At 26.0% G+C, this 24,134-nt stretch overlaps 1 protein-coding gene across 1 annotated transcript in view; it reads right to left on the bottom strand.

The window, feature by feature from the left end:
* LOC122503634 overlaps positions 1–19,253 on the bottom strand; it is a 208,102-nt gene extending 188,849 nt beyond the window's left edge. The window contains exon 1 of the mRNA XM_043614259.1: positions 18,401–19,253. Coding sequence (XP_043470194.1) covers positions 18,401–18,692 — 292 coding nt within the window. The 5' untranslated portion in view covers positions 18,693–19,253. The remainder of the gene's footprint in view (positions 1–18,400) is intronic.
* Between the last annotated feature and the right edge of the window lie 4,881 nt (positions 19,254–24,134).

The following is a 24,134-nucleotide window of genomic DNA, read 5'->3' as shown; positions in this document are numbered from 1 at the left end:
TACTCCCAAGAATGTAACGATGAGATCCTTGATATTTTACGAGTATAAAGGATATACTCTCAAAGTGGAATTAAATTGGGATCATCGAGAGGTTAATTTGTTTCTTTAGATTGTCAATAGTTATCTTCCCTCAGTTCTCACATATAATTATAATATCTCAATTATTCTTATTACTAAATTGCATTTAAAAAAACAAGGTGCGATTACTTCGGAAATGAAGAATTGTCTTTTTCTTCTTTTTGGTCTTGAAATTAATATCATGCTTATTTATTTAAATTGAAACTATTATTACTCATTAATGTTACTACGCATTAATATTGCGATAATTAATTATTTATTTCTACTATTAATTTAGATTCATATTAACAACTATTGATAATAATTAGCACCTATACTCTCTAAATGTGAATTAGTAAAACTGTTTACTAATTTCAATTAGAGACTCACTTTTTGCTTTTTAATTAGTAAATTTTTTTGAATGACATTCTTCGCAGAAATTCAATGATGTTCAAAACTTTTTAAAAATTCTTGACTTTCAATTATTTTTATAAATAATAAAATTCTTCTCCAAAATTCAATTCTTTCCAAAAATTGTTGTCAAAAAGAGAAGCAAATAATAGAAATTTTTAGAAATAATTTAATTTTGAAAAGGTTTCAAATTCAAATCTTTGGAAATATTTAATATTATTTCAAAAATTTTAACGCATTTCTCCGAAAGAATTCAATTATTTTTAAAAATATCAAAATTCTTCCCAAAAATTCAATTATTTTCAAGAATTTTAATAATATTCTTTGCAAAATTAAATTATTTTCATAAATAACAATATTCATCACAAGATTTCAATTATTTTTATAAATAGCAAAATTCTTTGGCAAAATTCAATTATATTCGAAAATTTTTTGAAAATTCCTAGCAAAGTTTCAATTATTTTCAAAAATTTTTCTAAAATTCTTGACAACATTTTAATTGTTTTTAAAAATTTTCCTCAATTTAGTGATTTTCAATATCTACTATTTAAATCAAATTTACCAAAATAATTCAATTATTTAAAGAAATTTTGATAAAATTCTGGACAAGTATTAAATTTTTCCCTAAATAATAATAATGTCACAGGAATTTAATTATTTAAAATAGAATTAAATTTACAAACATTTTTTCAAAAAAGCAATTATTTAAAATTTTTTTGTAAAATTCTTCTCAATAATTCAATTATTTTCATAAATAACCTAAAATTTTTTATAGGAAATGAATTTTAAGAAACATTCAATTATTTATTTTTGTATTTAAGTAATTGAATTTGCTTAGAAATTTCGAATAAAAATTGATTTAAAAATGAATTTTATTCAAAATTTTAGTGTCAGGGAAAAAATCAAAATTTTGCCTGCAAATCAGGGAAAAGTCAGAGAAAAACAAAATTAAATTTTTGTGGCAACAATAGTTTTTGGTTCTAATTATAATATTTTATTGGAACAATGAATTATTCTCTCTAAATCTGAATTAGTAGAAAGTTTACTAATGAAATGACGAAAAGTCTTCCACCAAATGATTTAGTAATAATTTTACTAACAAATAATGGAATTTTACTAATTGTTAGTAGATTTTACTAATTGCTTAGTAGAATTCTTCTAGCAATTAGTAGAACTATTTTATTAATAGTCGATAAAATAAATTCACTAATTTATTTAGTGAAATAAGTGACTTTAAATTAGTGGAATTCCACTAAAACATTAGTAAAATTTTACTAAAAATTAGTAATATTCAACTAATTGAAAAGGGGAAAAATCTTCCATAAAAACTACTCAAAGTTAGTAAAATTTTACTATTTCTTAGTAGAATTCTACTAATTCAGATTTAGAGAATACTGATTTTAATGGACTATTAATTATTTTTACTTTTAATTATTAGGACTACTTAATTATTATTTTGCTTGGCTTTTGTTATTTTTCCCGTCTTTATGATTTTGAAATCAAGGACGATTTTTTTTTTGCTTATGTAAGCATCATCAGAAAAGTGAGACCAATTTGTAAGAGATAATATTTTTCTTGCTCTATATAGTGTTTTTATTAGAATGAAAATATCAAGGCTGTAAAGTGCTCCGAAAACTCTCTCTTGAGAAACAGATGAGGGCATTTAAAGTCTCTTGGTTAATCTCAAGGTTATGGCAGAGATTTTAGCCAATAGAGATAATGCAGAGTATTAGTCTGGAGATTAGTCTCGTCTGATGCTTTAAATTCTGATGGGACAAAAAACATTTTTTTCTCCCTGCCTCTTATCTTCTTCTTAATGCAAGGATTTCCGATCCATATTTTTGCTTCTATTATTGTAAAGAAAAACTACTCTGCTCTTTTGTTTTTGTTTCCTACTGTTAAAAGTATATGGTAAATTAGAGTCGATTTCACAGATATTAAAATTGATCCAAATGAAACCCAAAATTCAAATCGGTTTGAGATTGAATCTTATCTTTTTACTAAAATTTTTTACGAAATTGGCCTATTGGTAAAGACTCAATTTCCTATTGTTTAAAAATTGAATATTTTTTTCAGATATAGTGAATTTTATTATAAGGGCGATGATAATTTTGTGGGGGATCGAAAAGCCATTTGTGGAATTTTATGATTGAATCGATGGCAAGTCATCACACATTGGTAATTATGTGTATAATTTCAGAGTCTGATCGATATCGTTTGCGTTTTCTGCTATGATCGTTGAAGCAGACGATCAAATTTCGAAGATTTATGATCGTTCGTTACATTAACGCTGTTGTAATTAACAATCGTGTCTTCTATATCGACAGAAAATCGATATGAAAGCTGCATGCACACACACATACAGTCTACCGCAACAATACACCGTAAATTTGATAGTTTCCCAGAAACCCCGAAAATCAATCGTTGTGTTAAATTCCCTTCCACATTTTATTTTCACAAAACTTATTGTTTACGAAACTGTAACGAAATTTTCTACCATATTTTTATGCATTTTATTAAAATGAACCCAAAATTTTATTTAAAACAACAAAACTGTTTTTAAAATGAAATTGGTTATTTTGACAATTTGGTTTAGTAAAATGACTGAGTATAAAAGTAAAAATTTTGAAAATTACTTTAAAGGTTCGTTAAAGAAGTAAATTGGAATTCTTCATAATTACAAATGTACAATAAACTGTAGGTGTTATTTGACTTTTAAAGAACAGGATAGGTACTTTCATTCGAACTCCATTGCGGCAGACCTTGAAATTAAATCGCGACTTTGTCGATATCCAATTTCCTATGCGCAAAAGAAATTCATATTGAAAATTTCTTCTTTTTTTCTTTTTCTTTCCTTCTGCGATAATACGTTTCGCAAAAACGCTGCAGGAAACGATAAAGATGTGCGTATAGAAAACGGGTTATGAACTTTCATATATATAAAATCCCTCGCTGGGAATTCATATGGGACAATGGTAAATCCCTTATATAAGCACCGAATCCTCCTTTATTGGGACATTTAGGGGGATTTGACCGGAATATTCTGTATGCTCAAATCTCACGACACTCAAACTCCCTTCTCTCGCCTCCTTCTATAAAGTCCGAGCAATTTCCTTTGTTTTATCATCGATTGCCTAATACCCAAGGGACAAACTTGACTTTTGGAATTTGTCAGTAGAATATATTTGAAATTTGGACTTTTGATATACGAAAGTTTTGTTTTTCAATTTTAATCTACTTCTAATTTCTAATCTAATCCTATTTTCTATATAATATAATTTCTAGTGTGTTTGCACTTATAGGAAAAAATTTTATTTCACTAAACAAAACTTTAAATAACTAATTTTATTTTTGGTGCGACAAAACAGTTTTGTTAATTCAAATAAAATTTTGGTAGAATTTAATAAAATGCATAAAATTTATTTGGTTAAAAGAAACTTATTGTTTAAACAAGGTTGTCACAGGTCAGGGATAAGTTAGTGAATTCAGGGAAAAAGTTCATTTCTGACAATAATTTATTTTAAATAACTTAATTCTTGAAGAACTATCATAAAATTATTACTTACTCTTTAAATTTGAATCAGTTGAAAATAAGTGATTTGTAAGCAAAAAGTCAGTCACTTATTCAAATAGTAATATTTCTACTGACAATTAGTTAAAAATAACTGATATGTTTCAGTAAATTTTTTTTTTTGACTGATTCAATTAGTCAGGTTTAGTTAATTTTTTTTACTGAAAATCAGTTATTTTTAACTGATTCAGAAGCAAAAGGTCAGTCACTGATTGTCAGTTAAAACCATTATTTTTAAGTTTTAACTGATTCAGATTAAGAGAGTATAAATCATTTAATTAATAATTTTACTTCAATATTTCAAACATAATTAAATTTTAAAAGAGTTGCGTTTACAATTTTCATAAAAAGACAAACTTCAAAAGGTTTAAATTGGAAATTTTATAAAATTTCAATTTTGCATGAATTTAATTAGAAATTTTATAAAACTTAGATTTTTGAAAAATTTAAATAATTCTAATTCTTCTGAAATTAGTTAAATTTTTTAATGTATATATTAAATAAATTGTTAAAAACAATTCATTTATAGAAGAATTTTAGTTTAAAACACTGAAAACCATTGAATTTTATAGAAGTTACAAATGTTTGCAGAAATTCCATTATTTTCAAAAGTAATCAAATTCTTCGCAGAAATTAAATTATGTTTAAAAATTTTTTAAAATTCTCGTCAAAATTTCAATTATTTTTATGAATAAAAAATTCTTCTCCAAAATTCAATTATTTTTAAAAATTTTTCTCAGTTTAATGTGAATTTTAATATCTATTCTATTTTCATAAATAATAAAAATTTAACAGGAATTCTTCTGAAACTAGTTAAATTTTTTAATAATTTAATTAATTATTAAAAACAATGAATTTATAGAAGAATTTTAGTCAAAAACTCTAAAAAAAAATTGAATTTTGGAGAAGCAAATAATAGAAATAATTTAATTTTGAAAAGGTTTCAAATTCAAATCTTTGGGAAATCTGAATTTTTCATAACTTTAATTAATAATTCTGTAGAAATAATTATTTCGAACAATTTTAATTTCAATTTTATTGAAATTAGTTGAATTTTTTAATATATGCCTATTTAATATTATTTCAAAAAATTTTAACGCATTTCTCCGAAAGAAATCAATTATTTTTAAAAATATCAAAATTCTTCCCAAAAATTCAATTATTTTCATGAATTTTTTTTTAATTCTTTGCAAAATCCAATTATTTTCTTAAATAACATAATATTTATCACAAGATTTAAATTATTTTTAATTTTTATAAATAGCAAAATTCTTTGTCAAAATTCAATTATTTTCAAAATTTAAAAAAAAATTCTTGACAAAATTTCAATTATTTAAAAAAATTTTATTAAATTTCTTCAAAAGAATTCAATTATTTAGAAATTTTGTTGAAAATCTTCTTTATGACAATTTAATTTCGGGAAAGATTTAATTATTGAATAAATTATGTATTTTTGTATTTAAATAATTAAATTTTCGTAGAATTATCTAATGAAAATTAATTTGAAAATTAATTTTAGTCAATATCTTATCCCAATGGGAAGTAAACGATTGGTTCAATAATGGGCCATGCTTGGCGAACTCCGTTCCATTATTGGAACATTAATGGCAACCATCATTGGACCACCAATGGTTTAAACTTGGGATGATCACGCTACTGCCAATGATCGGTAGCCAAGCATCGGGCCAATATTAGTTGCCAAGGAATTGCCAAGGAAACAAAATCGATTTTTAAAAGCTTGATTTTTTATTGGCAGCCAACAAAAAACCAAGGTTTTGAAAATTGATTTTTTTAAATTATTAATTAAAATATATTTTTCAAAAATTTATTTTAAAAAAAAAAATATTTTTCAAAAATATATATTTTTTTTTAAATTGATAGAACATATTAATTTAATTTGTCACCTCTGGTAAAACAAAGATGAAAGACTGATAAATTCCCTCACTTTATATCTTACAGTGGAGGGATAACTGTGAATGTCTTTGCGAGAGAGGAGCAGGTACTTATATAGAGCCAGTGAAACAGGTCACAAGCGAGAAGAAATCACTAGCATGCACTCTGGCGGCGCTTGTCGGAAGTGGCGCAACGTTGGTTGCCAAGCGCTGTGTCGATAATGTCAGGATATGCATGCGCGCCAGAAAACAGTTCCGACAAGCGCCGCCAGAGTGCATGCCAGTGATTTCTTCTCGCTTGTGACCTGTTTCACTGGCTCTATATAAGTACCTGCTCCTCTCTCGCAAAGACATTCACAGTTATCCCTCCACTGTAAGATATAAAGTGAGGGAATTTATCAGTCTTTCATCTTTGTTTTACCAGAGGTGACAAATTAAATTAATATGTTCTATCAATTTAAAAAAAAATATATATTTTTGAAAAATATTTTTTTTTTAAATAAATTTTTGAAAAATATATTTTAATTAATAATTTAAAAAAATCAATTTTCAAAACCTTGGTTTTTTGTTGGCTGCCAATAAAAAATCAAGCTTTTGAAAATCGATTTTGTTTCCTTGGCAATTCCTTGGCAACTAATATTGGCCCGATGCTTGGCTACCGATCATTGGCAGTAGCGTGATCATCCCAAGTTTAAACCATTGGTGGTCCAATGATGGTTGCCAATTGTTTTGCCAAGAAAAAACCATTGGGTACCAAGCATGGCCCATTATTGAACCAATCGTTAACATTGGCAACTTCCCGTTGGGATATAATAATTGAATACTAAAAGCTTTATTTCGTGAATTTTTAGAAATAATTCTATTTTGAAAAGGTTTTAAATTAAAATCTTTGTAACTTCGAATTTTTCTTATACTTTTAACTAACAATTTTGTAGAATTAATTTTTTTGAAAAAGTTTAATTGAATTTTTTTAAAAATTATATTCAAATTTTTTATTTTCTAATATATATACCTGTTTAATTGAAGAATTTCCGAATAATCGTTTCGTAAAATTGAATTTTTGTAGACAAATGGATTTGAAAATTCTAAATGAACTTTTTAAAAAATTATTGAAAATAATTGATTTAAAGAAGGATTTTAGTTAAAAAATTTTAGAAAATAATAATTGAATTGAAATAATGAAAATAATTTTCATATGTAAAAATAATAATGTTTAAATATTTATTTAAAAATTAATTTATTGATGATTTCAAATAATTTTACCTAAGACATTCGTAAATAAATGTAATAGAAAATTTTTTTCATAGAATCATTTTGAGAGTGAATCAGAATATTCTTTAGGGTCAGGAAAAAAGTTAAAATTTTATTTTGGCTAATAGAAATCAGAGAAAAGTCAGGGAAAAAGAAAATTAAATTTTTGTAGCAACCCTGTGAAAGTTTAGTAAGAGTAAAAAATATATTTAAAAATTGGATTCGTTTTTAATGTTGCACTAAATGTTTTAAAGACGTAATTAAAAAGCACATTATAAATTTTCGACTACATAGTATTAGTAAATAATTTGCTCCCGCGGGTGTTTAATATCTGCGGACAATGTGAAATATGCTTAAAGAGCGCGTTGATTTGAAAATAAAAAAAGGACACAGTAGTTTGTAATTAAAATATAATGTGTTTGATGATAAAATTAAAGTACTGTTGTAATGAGATGATTACCATAACACGGTTGGGAAACTGACATTTTGCCGCTTGTATACATTCATATAATTACATATTAATACGAGAATCATATCAATTACTGTTATTTTCTTGTCGCCAAGGTTTGCGCGCATCAAAATAATTATTACATAGCAGCAGGTGAAGTGAGTTTAACGGCAAAAGTCAAGAGTAAAGAGGTTGCAATATCTTCTTATAAATATGCCTTATTTGAAAGGTGCGCTTTTATAATATACAAAACTCTATAAAGGCGTGTGTGAGAGAGAAGAAGAAGAATCTTCAAGTTCGAAAAGAGCTTAAAAAATTCCTGCCGCATAACATCACGACGGTTTTTCGATCTCCGCCCATCACTGTACAGTAATTACTATTTCGTTGCATTGTAGGTATGTGGAATGATGGTTTAGACATCTCCCGTCATCGAGAAGTGGTTCCTGAAGAATATTGTTTCTTTTCACTCCCTCTTATTTGAAAAGGATTTTTTTCACTTTTTTCTGCCTTTATACCCGGAAAAAAATGACTTTTACTATTTACAATTAAGAGAAGACTAAATTGCCTGGGATTTTTTTTTCTTTTCTGTAAAAAAATTCTTTTTGGTATATTTTCATTCTTCATTAGGGGCGAAGTAAATTTTACTAATTGTTAATAAAATTTTACTTATTTAAGTAAATAATTATTATTTTATGAATTAATTATTAATTAATTTAAGTTCATACAGATTAATTTTTTAATCTAATCTGCACTACTTAAAAAGAATAGTTCAAAATTGTAATTTAATTTGAACTATACTTTAATAAAAAAATTTAAATATAATTTGAATATTTAATTTCTATATGCATGGATGTGAATATAACCAGTTTGGTGAAAACTTTCGACCGAGTGGGTATTAGAGAAGTTTGAAAACAGATGGGGAGATTTATTAATTTGAGAATGAAATTAATCAACAAAATGTAGGAATTATTTTATTGTGTGTTTGTTTCTGCTTATTTGTGGGGTTGTTTCTTTTATTAGAATTTATTCCAAATAAATATTTGCCACGTCAAGAGAGAACGTTAGTGCCAACTTAATTAAACTTCCTCCAGACTATATTAGGCTTGTTTATGTACTAGTTTAGTCATTTATTGTTCTTAATCACGAAACAGGCGAAATTTTATTCTCTCATTCCTAGGATTTGCGTAAATGAACTTACATAAAAATTAACATAGGGTAATAAAATTATTTTCGGTTTTTTTTGGCTTTTGTTTTTAATATTTTGGAAATTTTGTAATGTTTAAACAAACGAAATTAGTGGTTTTTCTTCTTTGAGTTCGAATGGGATTATCATAATGATATTGCGTGATATCAAAAAATAAATAATCGTGTTTCTAAATTTTTAACTAAAGTTTTTACAGGAGATAAAATAATTTTGTTACATTTGATTGCAATTTTAATAATTCAATATTATAAATATAATTGTTTTACAAAATTTTTAATTAAAAGTATGAAAAATTCAGATTTTCAAAGATTTTAATTTGAAATCTTTACAAAATTCAATTATTTCTAAAAATTGCAATTCCAAAATTCAATTATTATCTAAAACTTTAATTGAAATTAATTTTTAAATCAATTTTTATTACAAAATTCTACAAGAATTCAATTATTTAAAATTTAAATACAAACTTAGATAATTAATTGAATAATTGAATGTTTCTTAAAATTGAATTCTTATACATAATTTTATCAACAAATTTTAAATAATTCAGTTTATTCAACGAATTTTAATAACATAAAGAATAATTACATTTTTCAAATGTAATTAATGTAATTGAAATACATACAAATTAAAATTGTATTGCAAATAATTGAAATTCTGTAATGAGTTTTATTATTTATGAAAATAATTGAATTATTGCAAAGAATTTGATAAAAAAAATTTCTATCAACTGATTTTTTTCGAAAAAATTTATGCAAATTCTATTTTTAACAATTGAATTCCTGTGAAATTTTCATTATTGTAGAAAATAATTGAACATATTCGTGTAGAATTTCGTCAAAATTTTTTTTTAAATAATTGAATTCTTTTGGGAAATTTTATTAAAATATTAAATATACAAATTATTGAATTATGAAAAATTTTTGAAAATAATTGAAATTCTGCAATGAATTTTATTAAAATTTTTGAAAATAATTGAATTTCATTACTTTTAAAAATAATTGAATTCATGTGAAATTTTTATTTTTTTGGAGAATAATTGGAATGTTCATGTAAAATAGATTTTTTGAAAATAATTGAATTCTTGTGATGAATATTTTATTTATGAAAATAATTGAATATCAGGAAAGAATTTTAATATTTATTAAGATAGTTGAATTCTTCCAAAGAATTGCGTTAAAATTTTTAAAATTGACTCTTATTTCAACAGAATTGAAATTAAAATTTCTCAGAAACATAATTTATTAAATGATTTATAAGTAACAACTTTATGGCAATTCTTCAATAGAATTAAGTTATTTAAAATAAATTATTGTCAGACAAATTTAATTGTCCGCATAATTTTTTACCAAATTTTTTATCGATAAAAGATTTCGAACCGATTACTCGTCTATTATCAAATAAATATTTACTTTTATTCAAATAATTTCTAATTTAATCAATTAAATGGTATTTGCTTCAAGCACTGAAATAATTGATTAAAAGACAATTTATTTGATTACAATAAAAATTATTTGAGTCAAGTAAATATTTATTTGCTAATAAACAAGTAATCGTTTATTTGAATCAAATAATTTGTTGTAATGTAAAATATTCATATAAAATTAGAATTGAACAAAGTTAAAGAAAACATTAATTTATTAAAATTAATGAAAACATTAAATTTGCAATTTGAAACTAAAACAAAATAAAATACAAAAAAGGTATTTACAAAAATAAATCGAAATTTATGATCATTAGGTAGATACCGGAAGTTCTTACGTAATGTTTCTCTGAATATTTGGTTACATAGCAAAAGAAACCAGGATCGTTTTATGCATGAATGAAAATTTTGTCGGAATTTCGTTCTAAAGAAAAAAAAAAAGAATTTTCCTTGTTAAACGAAGATAAAAATCAATTTCTTGTTATCAAGTATTTAAGAAATAGGGTATGAATGGATTTTTCGCCATTTTCATTCATTCTTACAAAAATTCCTCTTTTTTTTCCCTCAAAATATTTAGGCTTTTCAAGAAAAAAGAAAAAAAAATTTCCAACCTCCTCAGAATGCAAAACTCTTATTGCACCGTGAAATCTCCATTATGGGTTTTTGTATACCTGCTCGAGTCAGCTGTCCTCAAAGGAAAAGCTACATATTGTTTATGGTCTAAACTGTATATGTATATATGTGTATATAGTTTGTTGAAGTTCGACCCGAGGATGTCACCCCTGGTATAGGGTAAAATTCTTGGCGAAGCCTCAGCTGTTTTGCCAGTGGAAGCCATAGCATCAAGCTTTACCTTATGTATACCAACACTTTAGTTTATGTTTTGTGGCTTAGACGGAATATGGAATAACATATTATAGTAGAATATCTATGAGTTTTCGAACACACATCGAATATAAGGTTTACGATAATGCAGTAATGCAATATCGTCCAGTTTCATGCGGAAAAGGCACTAGTTTCGTGAAAGAAAGAATCGACACGACCAAAGATCGTGTTTCGTTTGCCTGCTTTTACCGGAACCAAGAAATAACGCACGTGCTACGGTTGACGTAGTACACAATTTAAAATTCCCTTCATGCTGAGAAAAATATTAACCCGCATGTTATAATTACTCATTATGGAGGAGTGTTTTTATTCCTCTCTGTTGATTGTTCCTCTATTTTTAGAAAAACGATAAAAACAAATTGTCGAATTTAAAAGAAGTAGCAAGCAAAAGTAAATAAAATTTCGTTTGTTTTATTTTAACAGCTAAAAAATGTCTTTTATTCGAAATCACTGATATTAGGATAAATATTTAAAGTATTTTACAAAAATAATAATATTAATAAATAATAATTTTTTTCTCTGGATCTTTCGTCCTCTAACCAATAAAATACTAATTAATAGTATTGGAATAATTGAAAATTAGTAAAAATTTTCCACTATATTTACATTTAACAGAATTCACTTTTAGGCAATTATATCTGGACAAATTCATGTTCAACTAATAAATTTACTTTCTACAAAATTTATTTTTAGTCAAATTAATTTTCATTTGCATTCATATTCAGTCGAATTAATATTTTGCCAAACTTTTTTATTAACCAAAGTTATATTTAGAAAAGTTTATTTACAGTCTAATTTATCTTCAGCAAATTTTGTCTTTAAGGGGGTGTCAAAGTCAAGTCAGCTGTTCCATAAATGGTTCAATGGAACAGCTGACTCGACTTTAAAAACCCCTTTAACTAAATTTAACACCCCTTTTTAACTCGATTTAATTTTAGCTGAATTTACTTTTAGCCAAAATTATTGTTATTCGAATTAATTTTCAGTCGGAATTTTTCCAGATTTTTAAAACTAAAATTATTCTAAAACATCAATAACTTCATTTTTAAATAAATATATTTAATCATTATTTTTTTTAATGAAATTAAGATATTCAAAAATTTGAAATTCAATGGCATATAAGAATATTATTATAAAACTTGCTACTTTGTACTGTAACTTCTTCAAAAATTATTTTCATCATTACGATTATTCAATTCTAGAATTTTCAACTTAAATTCTTCTTAAAATCAATTTTTTAAAATAATTTTTGAAAAAGTTCTTTGATAATTTCCAAATCCTTTTGTTTATAACTTAATTTTACGAAATTTCGATTATTCTGACATTCTTCAATTAAATATATTAGACCGATATTTTCTCTTTGCTAGACCTCTATAAGTGAATGAAGCGCTCCTTTAACCTCTATAAGTGATTATTTTTCTTAAGTAGACCTCTATAAGTGACAGGAGCATGTCTTCAACCTCTGTCAGTGAAAATCTTTTCCTCATATAAATATTCTACTGTGTAATAGAAGTAAGTAAACACTACTGCAAAAACAAGTGTCTCATTTTGAGACGTTTTGTCCCATATTTGAAACACATAAGATGTCTTAGTCCACATATTTGAAACAGATATGTGTCTCATTTTAAGACGTTTCAAAGTGTCTTACACATTTAGCAATGCATTTTGAGACACGAAATGTGTTTCGAGTATCCGTCTCACACTAGGAAGACGTTTTACGTGTCTTATACGCATTGAGTTACCTTTAATGTCTTAAAATGAGACACGAGATGTAATTAAATGTCTCAATATAAAACAGATTTTGTATCTCAATGGTTTAAACACTTAAAGCAACTCATTTTAAGACACGAGTGAGATTCAAGTTTTTGTAGTGTAGTAAACAGTAATTCAAATTTAAATAGAAGTTCACTTAATTAATAATTGTGTAAATCGACAAATCACTTTTTCATAAACATTTTACAAATAAATTAATGAATTTAGTAGATTTGGTATTATCATTTGTAGATTGAATTGATTAAACCTCTATGAGTGAAAGAGGGCACGCTTAAACCTCCGTAAGTGCGAGAACCTCTATTAGTGAAAAACCTCTATAAGTGACAAAAAAATTCACGGTCCCTTGAAATGTCACTTATCCAGGTTCGTCTGTATATAATACTGCAATTTCTATTTCAGATTGTATTTCAGTCAGATTGTACTTAGTCTGCAATTACTGTCTATGAAGTAACGTACAATTATCCACGTCACGTTCCTTATACCGATTATAATTGCAGTATACGGAATAACATACATATATATTCAAGAATCCTTAACAGTTTCTTCAATGAAACTCATTTCCCAGAAAGCTGATTTGTATCGCTTGCTTAAGACATTTACATTTTGATAAGAAATGTACAGTATTCTTGAGTTTCAGGCATAGTTTAGGTATATATTACTATCTTTTCTTTTTTTGAAAATAATTTTGATGTTGAAAGAACGAATCTACAATTTTAAAATACTTTCCGTTTGGAAATTTATAGGCATTCACTAAAAGTCAAAATTAACAAGTAAAATATATTTTGGAGTATGTTGGAATTTCTTTTTAGTTTGATTCAGAATTTAGATTCGGATTTATTTGATCAGAAATTATTGTGAGCTGCAATTTTATATTTTTCTTTTACAACACGAGGAAAATTACCCAACACGAGACTATAAATAAATAATAATCCCGTAATTTTTACGAAAGTCTTCTTAAAATTTTTGTCTTTTTAAATTGTTTTTTAATGTCAGTAAAATTTAAATTTTCTTTTAATGATACTCAAGTTCTTCAGCATTTTCAACTTATCTAAACAACTTTATACTTTATACTAAACAACTTTATACGAATTTTTAAATACTTTTTCCCTCACTAGATTTTAATTTTGAAATCTCTCTCGAAAATTTAAAAAATACGTAAACAGGATTTACTTACTATCTATTTAATTGTTAAAATTTTTTATTTTATGCAATTTTTAAATATGTTTATGACTCGTTTATGTAATAAATAAATAGTATTATAGTTTATTGCTAGAATGCAAAATTAATTACTGATAGTATTAACTCTTTCCTAAGTGTACAAATTTTTTCGTCCTTTGTAAGGAATTTTTGAATATTCTTCATTCTAAAGTAAACGTTACAAATTCTTTATAATCTTTCCAAAAAAATTTACAACGCCAAGAGATAAATTTGATCCGTAATCTTTATGAGAGTCTTGTCAAAATTTTCTATTATTTAATTTTTTTGGTTTGTTGTTCTTAAACTTTGTACGAATTGTTAAATATAGTTTTTCATTCACTAGATTCTAATTCTTAAATTCTGCAAAATCTTTCTCAGAAATTAACAACAAATACACAAATAGATCGTCTATCTTTAGGAAAGTTTTCTTTAAATTTTTTTTGTTTTATCAGTAAAACGTAAAATTGTTTCTAATTTTGCTCTAGTTTTTCAGCATTCGCTTTTTAAAACGCATTTATACAAATTCTTCAACACTACTTTGTCCTTGCATGTAATTAATACCTTTTGTTCACATCTGAACATTTCTTATTCTTCAGAATTCAGAAAATTCATCATCCACAAGTATTCGACGTTCAAATGAACAAAATATTTTTCATTAAAAATATACGGTAATAAAATTTTAATTCGAAGAAGAAATGAATGAATTTTGTTTATTTGTACTTTAAGAAAATTTTAGGAAAATCGAAATTTAGAAAAATTTACAACACAAACTGATAAATTTTAATCGTTATTCTTTCAAAATTTGTCAAAAATTTGGAAAGTAAAGAATTAGAAACTTTTTATTCAAATGCTTCAGAATTGACAAAGTTGTAACATTTATTCAACAATTGTGACGTGCTCCGAAGAAAGGTGCCTAAGGAGCAACAAATGTTGGGTTGTGTTCGTAATATTTAGAATAAAATTAATTAAAGTAAAAATAACTCGAACATATCTTTAAAATAATTTGCCTCACAAGGTACCTTTTTCAGAGCATGCCACAATTGTTTATTTATTTCCACATTCCTTCAAAATGCAGAATGTTTCTCAAAAATATCACAAACCAAGTTGCACGTTTCTTTTTCACTTCAAATTCTGCAACAAGATTTAAAACAAAAATTCCAATCTTATTCTTTATTCTCGAAACTATTTGGCATAATTATATCCTGTTTTTTGTCGATTTTATAATTCACAAAAGCAATAATTTTTGAAATGTTCATTTCCGTTTTGCAATGGAATGCGAAAGATGAACTTTGGGTGGTAAAAAAAAGCGACAGAGCGTGAAAGAGTGTTTCTCTCGCGATGACTTGAGGACCAAAGTGTGCTCACGTAAAAGATGCTGAGAGCGGTACACAGAAAGAAACGAAAAACGTTTACCTGGCGAACCGTGGGAAACGAAAGAACAAGTTTCAACTACTATATACATAGTAATAGTGGTCGAACAGAAAGCGAGTTTTGCCAAAGAGAGAAGAGATGAGGATTAGTCTCCTCTTCTCCTCTCTGGATGAAAAAGAATTCTCCTCTCTTGTTCTTTCTTTCTCTCACTCTTGCGTATACGTAAAGCAACAACGCTATTTTCTCTCGGGAGACAAAAGCACTATCCTTAAAAATCAGTATGAAGATAAAGTGAACTCGAAAAAGATAGAGTGTATATCCCCCCCCCCCTGTATAATGTCGATGACACCACAAATTTCTTTAGATCTCCCAGGAAAAACAATAGTCTCCTTTAATGAAACTTTTTCAAGGTTATGATTAAATTTCCCTCTTTGAGTTAAATTCTGACGAAAAAAGTTTTACTTTCTTTCTTGTATTGGAATATTTTTTTTATAATGAAGTGGTATATGATGTACCACAGAATCCAATTTTGTAAATGAACAAATAAAGAAATATATTTTTAGTAAAGTTCATTTTTAGTAATGTTTGTTTTTAGCAAAGTTTATTTTTAGTCCAATTTTTCTTTAGCTAAAACTTAGTTATCTTGAGCTAACATTTATTTAAGTTTAGTTACATTTAACTTTAGCCAGATTATGGCTGAATATTTTTTAACTGAATTTGTTTTTAGGAAAATCTTACTTTTAGACAAACTTGTTATTAAGCGAATTAATCCTTATTTCAGTTCATCTACAGTCGAATTTCGTTTTAGCAAAAATCACTTTTAACTAAATTATTATTAAATAACTGAGTTTATTTCTAACAGAATTTACTTCAAACCAAATTTATTGTAAAATAAAGTTCTCTTTAGCAGACTTTATCTTTAGTCGAATTTATTTTAGCAATAAATATTGTTAATCAAAGATTTTTTTAGCAGACTTTATCTTCAATCGAATTTACTTTCAGCAAAATTATTGTTAAACAAAAGATCTCTTTTGCAGATTTTATCTTTACTCGAAATTACTTTTAGCAAAATTTATTCTTAACTTAACCAAAATTATTTTCAGCAAAGATTACTTTCAATCAATTTAATTTTGATAAAAATTTAACTTCAACTAAATTTATCTTCAGCAAAATTTATTATTAGCCAAATTTTTCTTTAGCCGAATTTATTTTTAACTGAATTTACTTTTAGAAAATTTAACCTTCATGTGAATTCATATCAAGCTCACTTTACTTTTCGACAAAATTAATGGTTTATCATCTTTATTTTTAGCAGAATTTAGTTTTAGTCGAATTTATCTTTAGTTAAATTTATCTTTAGCCAAATTCATCGTTAAATGAATTTGTTTTTTTTATTTACATTTAGCCAAATTTTTCATTAACAAAATTGATCTTTAACTAAATTTCTCTATAGGACAATTTATTTATAGCCAAATCTATCTTTAACTAAATTTGAATTTAACCAAATTTTTCTGTCAAAAATTATTATTGTTTATTGAAGTTATTATAAGCAGTTTACTTTTAGTCGAATTTATCTTTAGCAAAATTTATCTTTCGACAGGTTTATCTTTAAATAAATTAGTTTTAGTCAAGTTTATATTATGCCAGATTTATCTTTAACTGAATTTGTTCTTAGAGACATTTACTTGAGATGAAATTGATTGACAACCGATATTCTCTTTAGCAGAGGTAATTTTCAGTTGAATTTATATTTAGCAAAACTTATCTTTAACTAAATTTATATTTAACCAAATATAACCAATAACCAGACATATATTCACCTTTATGTAAATTAATATTTAGCTAAATTTACATTTCGCAAAAATTTATTGGTATTAAAATTTAAATTTAGCAAAGTTTATTGACAGTCAAAGTTATCTTTAGTAATATTTATTGATTTTTTTAAAATAAATTTTACTAAGTTTATTTTTAGCAGTATTTACATTTAGCTAACTTTATCTTTTATTAAAAATATTTTTCACCAAAATTTACGTTAAATTAATGTTATTTTTAGCTAAATTCATCTTTAACCGAATTTATATTTATCCAAATTTTCATTTTTTCAAAATTTATTGTTAATTAAAGTTATCTTCTTGTAGTGCTTATTTTTAGTCGACTTTACTTTGAGCCAAATTTTTTTAGTCTACTTTAGTTTTAGCCTAATTTAATTTTAGTCTAATTTAGTCTTAGCTAAATTTAGTTTTAACTTTAAGTTATCTTTAGCTGAGTATCACTTTAGTCAAATTGATTTTTAGTCAAATGTATCTCTAACTAAACTTATCTTTAGGCAAATTTAATTTTTGGCTAAAATTAATTTCAGTCAAATTTATTTTCTACTAAACTTATATTTAACCAAATTGATTTTAAACCAAATTTAATGTAATGTCGATAACACCCTAATTCCTTTAGATCTCCCGGAAAAATAAATCTCCTTTAATGAAACTTTTAGGGTTGATCAAATTTCCCTTTTTCAGTTCAATTCTGACAAAGGATCTTTATTTTCTTTCTTGTATCGAAATATTTGTTCGGCGTAAAAAATCCCACGCTCTAAGAGGAACCACGGAATCTATTGTTGTAAATAAATAAATAAATAAATAAATATTTTCAGAAATTTATAAATTAATTCAGAATTATGTAATTAAAAATATTAAATACATAAATAAATAAAGATTATGAAAAACTATCTGAGAAATGGTAATTACCGGAAGAAAAAAAAACTTGCGAAGGAAATCGTTTTCGCAAGAAATCAAAGAAAATGTAACTTTTTTGCATTAGAAAAGTTCTGACTGATGTCAATTATCATTAATGGGAGAATGTGGTTCTTGTTTACATGTGAGAGGATAATTACGCTTTATATATATAATGACAAACTGGTACTCACGAACTGGAATTTTCTTCGGATCAGTGGCATTGAGATGTTCCTCGACCTTGTCCAATCTTTGTCGTAGTTTACCACTTCTCTCGGCGACTGCTGTCAATTCGGCCGTTAAATCGGCAAAAATATCCTCAGCCGCTGTCAATAGCGAGCCCAATTGTTTTAGCGATGAGGTGAGTGCTCCGTTCGCCACAGCCTCCAATTCGGCCCCAACCGGCCAATCCTTTGATGTTGTACCTTGAGGCACGTGGCCTCGACACACGTAACGAGGCTCTATCTTTCGAATCACGAACGGCATTTTTCCACAATATTATTACCACACATTCACACATAACAGAACAAAATAAATTCACTCACTATGATGCTAAGTCACCATAATCACCATCAAATTTCACTGGTTCAGAAAGAGAGAATCCTTTGGTCCCTCTTCCGAGGATCCCCAAGGCTCAAAACCGGTTGCGCAACATTTTTTTCTCTCTTTTTTTCTAGACGCGCCGCGTTTCACTCGTTTTGGCAAAACAAAATTTAAAAAAATTAAATAAATATAAACACACGATTTTTAATTTTTTCACGTAATTTTCAATTTAATTAGACGCGATATTTGTGAGATTTTGATCACTTCCATTTCTTTTTAGCTTCTTTCTTTGGGGAGGAAGTAATGCTGAGGGTTACTTCCTTTTTGTAAAAAATTTCACAACACGTTTCGACATTTTTTTGCTCGTTTTTTTGGGAGGGGGGTCCGTGTTTTCACTTCTAAGAATGCATGTAGGATGGAAAAATATAGGACCCGGTTCGATGACGTAAAAGCGAGCGACACAACGGTCGTTCGCCAAGTGCCGGCCGGTCTAACAACAAACCTGCCGAACAGCCTCCCATTCAATTCAAAGCAAAGCAATCCCGCCCTTTGTGAAAGCGTACACTATTTTTGTTCAGAGACATCTCGACAAGGTCACGTCATACTTTTAGGCGACTTCAATGTTTTCTCTATTATCACTGTGTGGTAAGGAAGAACATCTATTGGTAAGGAAGACTTCCACTGATTTTCTTCTTTACTTACATCCGGTGTATTACCACTTAATTTGTTATTATTATTTTTGTTTATTTATATTCCTCTATTGAGAAAATTGTTAATTTTATTGCAATTTTCAATTTTTTTTTCTATTTTGCAAATAGTAGTAATTTTGTTTTCAAATTTAAAAATTATTTTTTTTTGTACCGTCTGCTGATTATCAATAATGCAGGGCTCGAACTAGGTCCTTAAATCCCATAAAAGTCCGTAACTTTACTTGAAGTCCGTAAAAGTCCGTTTTTTTAAAAAAAAGGTATGTGAAGTCCGTAATTTCATTAGAAAAGGATGAAAAGTTCGTAAATTGTACGATATAATTTGGAGAATTTTAGAGAAATTACAAATAATTGCAGAAATACAATTATTTTTAAAAGTAATAAAATTCTTCGTAAAAATTCAATTCTGTTTAAAAATTTTTTTACTTATTTTTCACTGTTTTTCATTAATTTTTCTGGTGTAAACTTACTTAAAGATACTCAACACCTAGGACCTATTTTCTGATATCATTTTTAATGAGTCGAGTGGATGTAGCGATTATAGTAGCACTCATTTTAGTCAAAGGGTGATTCTCACAAAAAGGGTCAAATCATGCCTTTATGGTATTTTGTTAGAAATTAATTATATTAATTTAAACTATTAAAATTTATGACAGCCATACCATAGCATTTAATAATTTTTAATCATATCGCTAAAGGTACGGAGTGGAGTTTTAACATCATATTTATTTAATATTTCAGTAATTTGATAATTATTTTTTAATTTTTCTTTATGATTTAACTAAAAACTTTAAAATCACAACATATGGCTGGCCAATTTTTAATTACCTTAAGTTATTTTACTATTTTATAACAAAAACGCCGTCTGAAATAGTGCACAAATAATAATTTGTCCTTTTTGAAAGAATCACCCAAAAATATGTTGATTAACCTCTTTCAAAAATATACAAAATTAGTTTTCTTAAAAACGGCCCAATCGATTTTTTTCATTTTATGCTTAAAATCATCAGGAATTAATAAACTTAAATAGAAATGAAAAGATTTAACAAAAATTGATTTCAGTCTTTGCCCATACTTTGCCAGAGTTTTTCTCTAGTTCTAAAAATCTATAAAATTGAATAGAAAGGAAAAAAATTTCTCAAAAATTGATTATTTATGTTTATTATTAATTGATTAAATTTTCTATATTATTTTAAGAAGGTCCTTTGGTCTGAAAACAATATTGTACTCTACTTTAACGATGCAGAGTAAACAGCGGTTGACATTATCTTCTTGTACAATGTATCATCTGACTTCGAGTCACTCGATAACAAATGTTAGTTGTGCCTAGTCCGTAATAGGTGCTCTCTAAATGTGAATTAGTAAAAATGTTTACTAATTTGAATTAGTGACTGACTTTTTGCTTTTGAATTAGTAAAAGTTACTATTTATTAGTGAAGTTTACTATTTCAAAAGCAAAAAGGCAGTCACTAATTCAAATTAGTAAACATTTTTACTAATTCAAATTTAGAGAGTGGCTAGTAGATTTTTTGAGAAATCAATTTTTGTTTGTGCCTGACTTAAAATAGTTTTCGCGCCACCCCTGTCGACAGGGTTAAGAAGTCAACTATTTTGATGAAATTTTACCTTCTCAATTTTTTTGTGAATACACTATTAATCCTAGTGGATACAAAAATTTGTAAGATGTCTCCAGGATATTCTTTTAGGAAAGTTCTTGGGACATAGTGATTAAGACGTCCTAAAAATATTCCAAAGATGTCCAAATTTGATCCTTTAAATGATATCTTAAAGACCTAAAAACTGTCATAAAAAGAAGGAAATTAAAAGTATTGTAAAACATTTTAATTACATATAATTTTTGTAATTATTCATTTAATATTCAGTTTTCTTAACGATTTTGTAAATTTGAGATAAATTTTCCTTAAATTCAGCAAACATTTTGTTTTCACTTTCTTATTTTCCAAACAGAATTCAATATATTAAAACTGTCTCATCGCGTGAATTGAGAAAAGAGTTACTGTATTCGATCTAAACTACTTTGCGTTTATATGCTGCACCATCTGACGTTGAGTTGTTTATGATGCGAATAAATTCAATAAATTTGATATTATATTCACAGTAGCGTTTCGAAGTTTTAAAGTTGATGAGCTTCTAATAACAAAATTAAATCTTTTTTGTTAAAAAAGATCAATTTGATATTGTTAAAACAGATATTACAATGTATTATAAAATTTTTGAATAACTTGAAAGGGTTTAAATTTTATCGCATTAAAATATAAAACTTAATACATATATATGGGTGATTCTCCGCGTAGCGCACGATTTGGTTTATGAAATTAAAAAAATTTTTTTTTTCGTTATGATTAATATCAATATATTTTTTTGAAGATAAAGGCTTTAGAAAGAAAAATCCATAGCGGGCCGGAAAAATTATTTATAATTTTTGTTGTAAACAAGTGTAGTAATTAACTAATTCACTGTTTGGACACATTCTGTCAAAAAAAATTTTTCGGTAATTTAAACAATATTATATCATAAATCTCATTTAAAAATTATTATTTCGGTAATTTATGGTAATTTATGGAAATTTATGGTAATTTTTGGAAATTTATGGAAATTTTTGCGATAATTCATAAAAATATGTAAAATTTAAATTATTAGTAAAAATTTGGATTTTGGTAATTTATGGAAATTTTTGGAAATTTATGGAAATTTTTGCGATAATTCATAAAAATATGTAAAATTTAAATTATTAGTAAAAATTTGGATTTTGGTAATTTATGGAAATTTTTGGAAATTTATGGAAATTTTTGCGATAATTCATAAAAATATGTAAAATTTAAATTATTATTAAAAATTTGGATTTTGGTAATTTATGGAAATTTTCGCGGTAATTTATGGAAATTTATGGCAATTTGTAAGGTAATTTAAAGAAATTTTGTCGGTAATTTTTAAAAATATTCAAAGTAGAAATCACAATTTAAAATTTTTATTTCGGTAATTTATGGAAATTTTTGCGGTAATTTATAAAAATTTTCGTGGTAATTTATGGAAATTTATTTAATTAATTTATGGTAAATTTTTCTGAGCAATAGGTTTTTTTTATTCCTTATATATGTGGCACCATAACACTACATTTGCACTAGGTTCTTCGTAATACAAAGGTCGGTGGAAATTCTGATGCCGGTGGAGACTAAGGTCGGTGGAAACTTTTTTCAATCGCCTTCAGTTATTTTTATTTTTTTAAAAAAAATATCATTAATTTTCAATCGGTTTCAAATGGACTTCATTTGTATTGACTAAAACAATATAACTACGCTTCATTTAACCTTTTTTATAAATAATTGTTTAATTTGTAATAAAATATTTAAGGGTCGGTGGATGCCGGTGGAGACTATTTTGTGATTCCCTTTTCAAATTCCCAACATAAAATGAGTGAAAAATGAATAAATCAATTAGAACATTGATTCTTTTTCCTGAATTAACTTAAGGAAGTTATTTCTTGTGTTTACAAAAGTAATTTTAAGTTAACATTTCATTTTCATTTAAATAATTCACTGTTTGTTAATAAAATAATAAATAGCATCCAAATTTGCTGTCAAGCATAAACTGAAAAAAACATATATAAAATGAATTTAAAAAAAAAATTTTTTTTATTCAACTGTACTAAAGTAGACAATACTAAAATGTCAATAGTAATTGTATTTATTATTGCATATTACTAAAATTATTAACTTTTTTTTCTAAACTTCCTATGGGGACAGGTAAAAATTTGACGTTTTCAGCCTTAAAACCGCTTATTTATGAAAAATTATAATATTAGATACAAAAGTAATTATTGGTTTTTGTTTCTAAACATATAGATAACCTTTTTACGTTGGAATTGTAAAAATATATGAAAGTTATTTATTATTTTTCCATTACAACATGAAAAAAACCAAGTTCTGCGCTACGCGGAGAATCACCCATATTTTAATATTTATTTGTGACCTGGTCTAGGAAAAGGGGGCTTATGTACAAAAACAAGTTTTCGAGAAAATAGCTACTGAATTTCCATAATTTAAAAAAATTCTGAGAAAATAGTAAAAATCATATACCCACAACGGGACAAGGCTTAAAATTTGCGTAAAGGGAAGTAGTTTTTTTGGAATTTTTTTAAAGAAAATCGAAGGATACAAACAGATTTAAAAATTAAATTTTAATCTTGAAATTGTGGATAAATCAGAAAATTAGTGAAACTGAATTAAGGAAAGAAAATATTGAAATTTCGTGTTTAAGAAAATGTTTATTTCATTTAAAAATATAAAAATTTTAGAATGAATTTTAAAAGATAATAATTTTTTAATGTAGAAACATAATTAAAGCTAATTCAAAAATAATGAAAATAATTTTTTATCGCTTTTTCTTGGTTGCTGGGAGATTCTCTTGATTATTTAATTTGCGCTTTGTAGGTTTCCTTTCAGCTTGAAAATCATTTTTATTTTTTTTATATTTTTGGCTCGCTACGTGAACTAATAATTGCAACCTATCAGAATTTTCTGGTGGATTGATTTGGCCTTTCACAATCTTCAATAAAAATTGAAAATAATTTCGAACACAATTATCAACCAAGATGTTAATATCATTTTCATTTTTCGATGAATGATCGCAAACGTCAAATTGCATGTTAATTATTCGT

The sequence above is a fragment of the Leptopilina heterotoma genome, unplaced genomic scaffold (assembly GCF_015476425.1).
Source record: "Leptopilina heterotoma isolate Lh14 unplaced genomic scaffold, ASM1547642v1 Lhet_11, whole genome shotgun sequence".
Classification (NCBI taxonomy): domain Eukaryota; kingdom Metazoa; phylum Arthropoda; class Insecta; order Hymenoptera; family Figitidae; genus Leptopilina; species Leptopilina heterotoma.
Note: the sequence above shows the minus strand (reverse complement) of the source record. Positions and strands in the feature narration are given on the sequence as shown.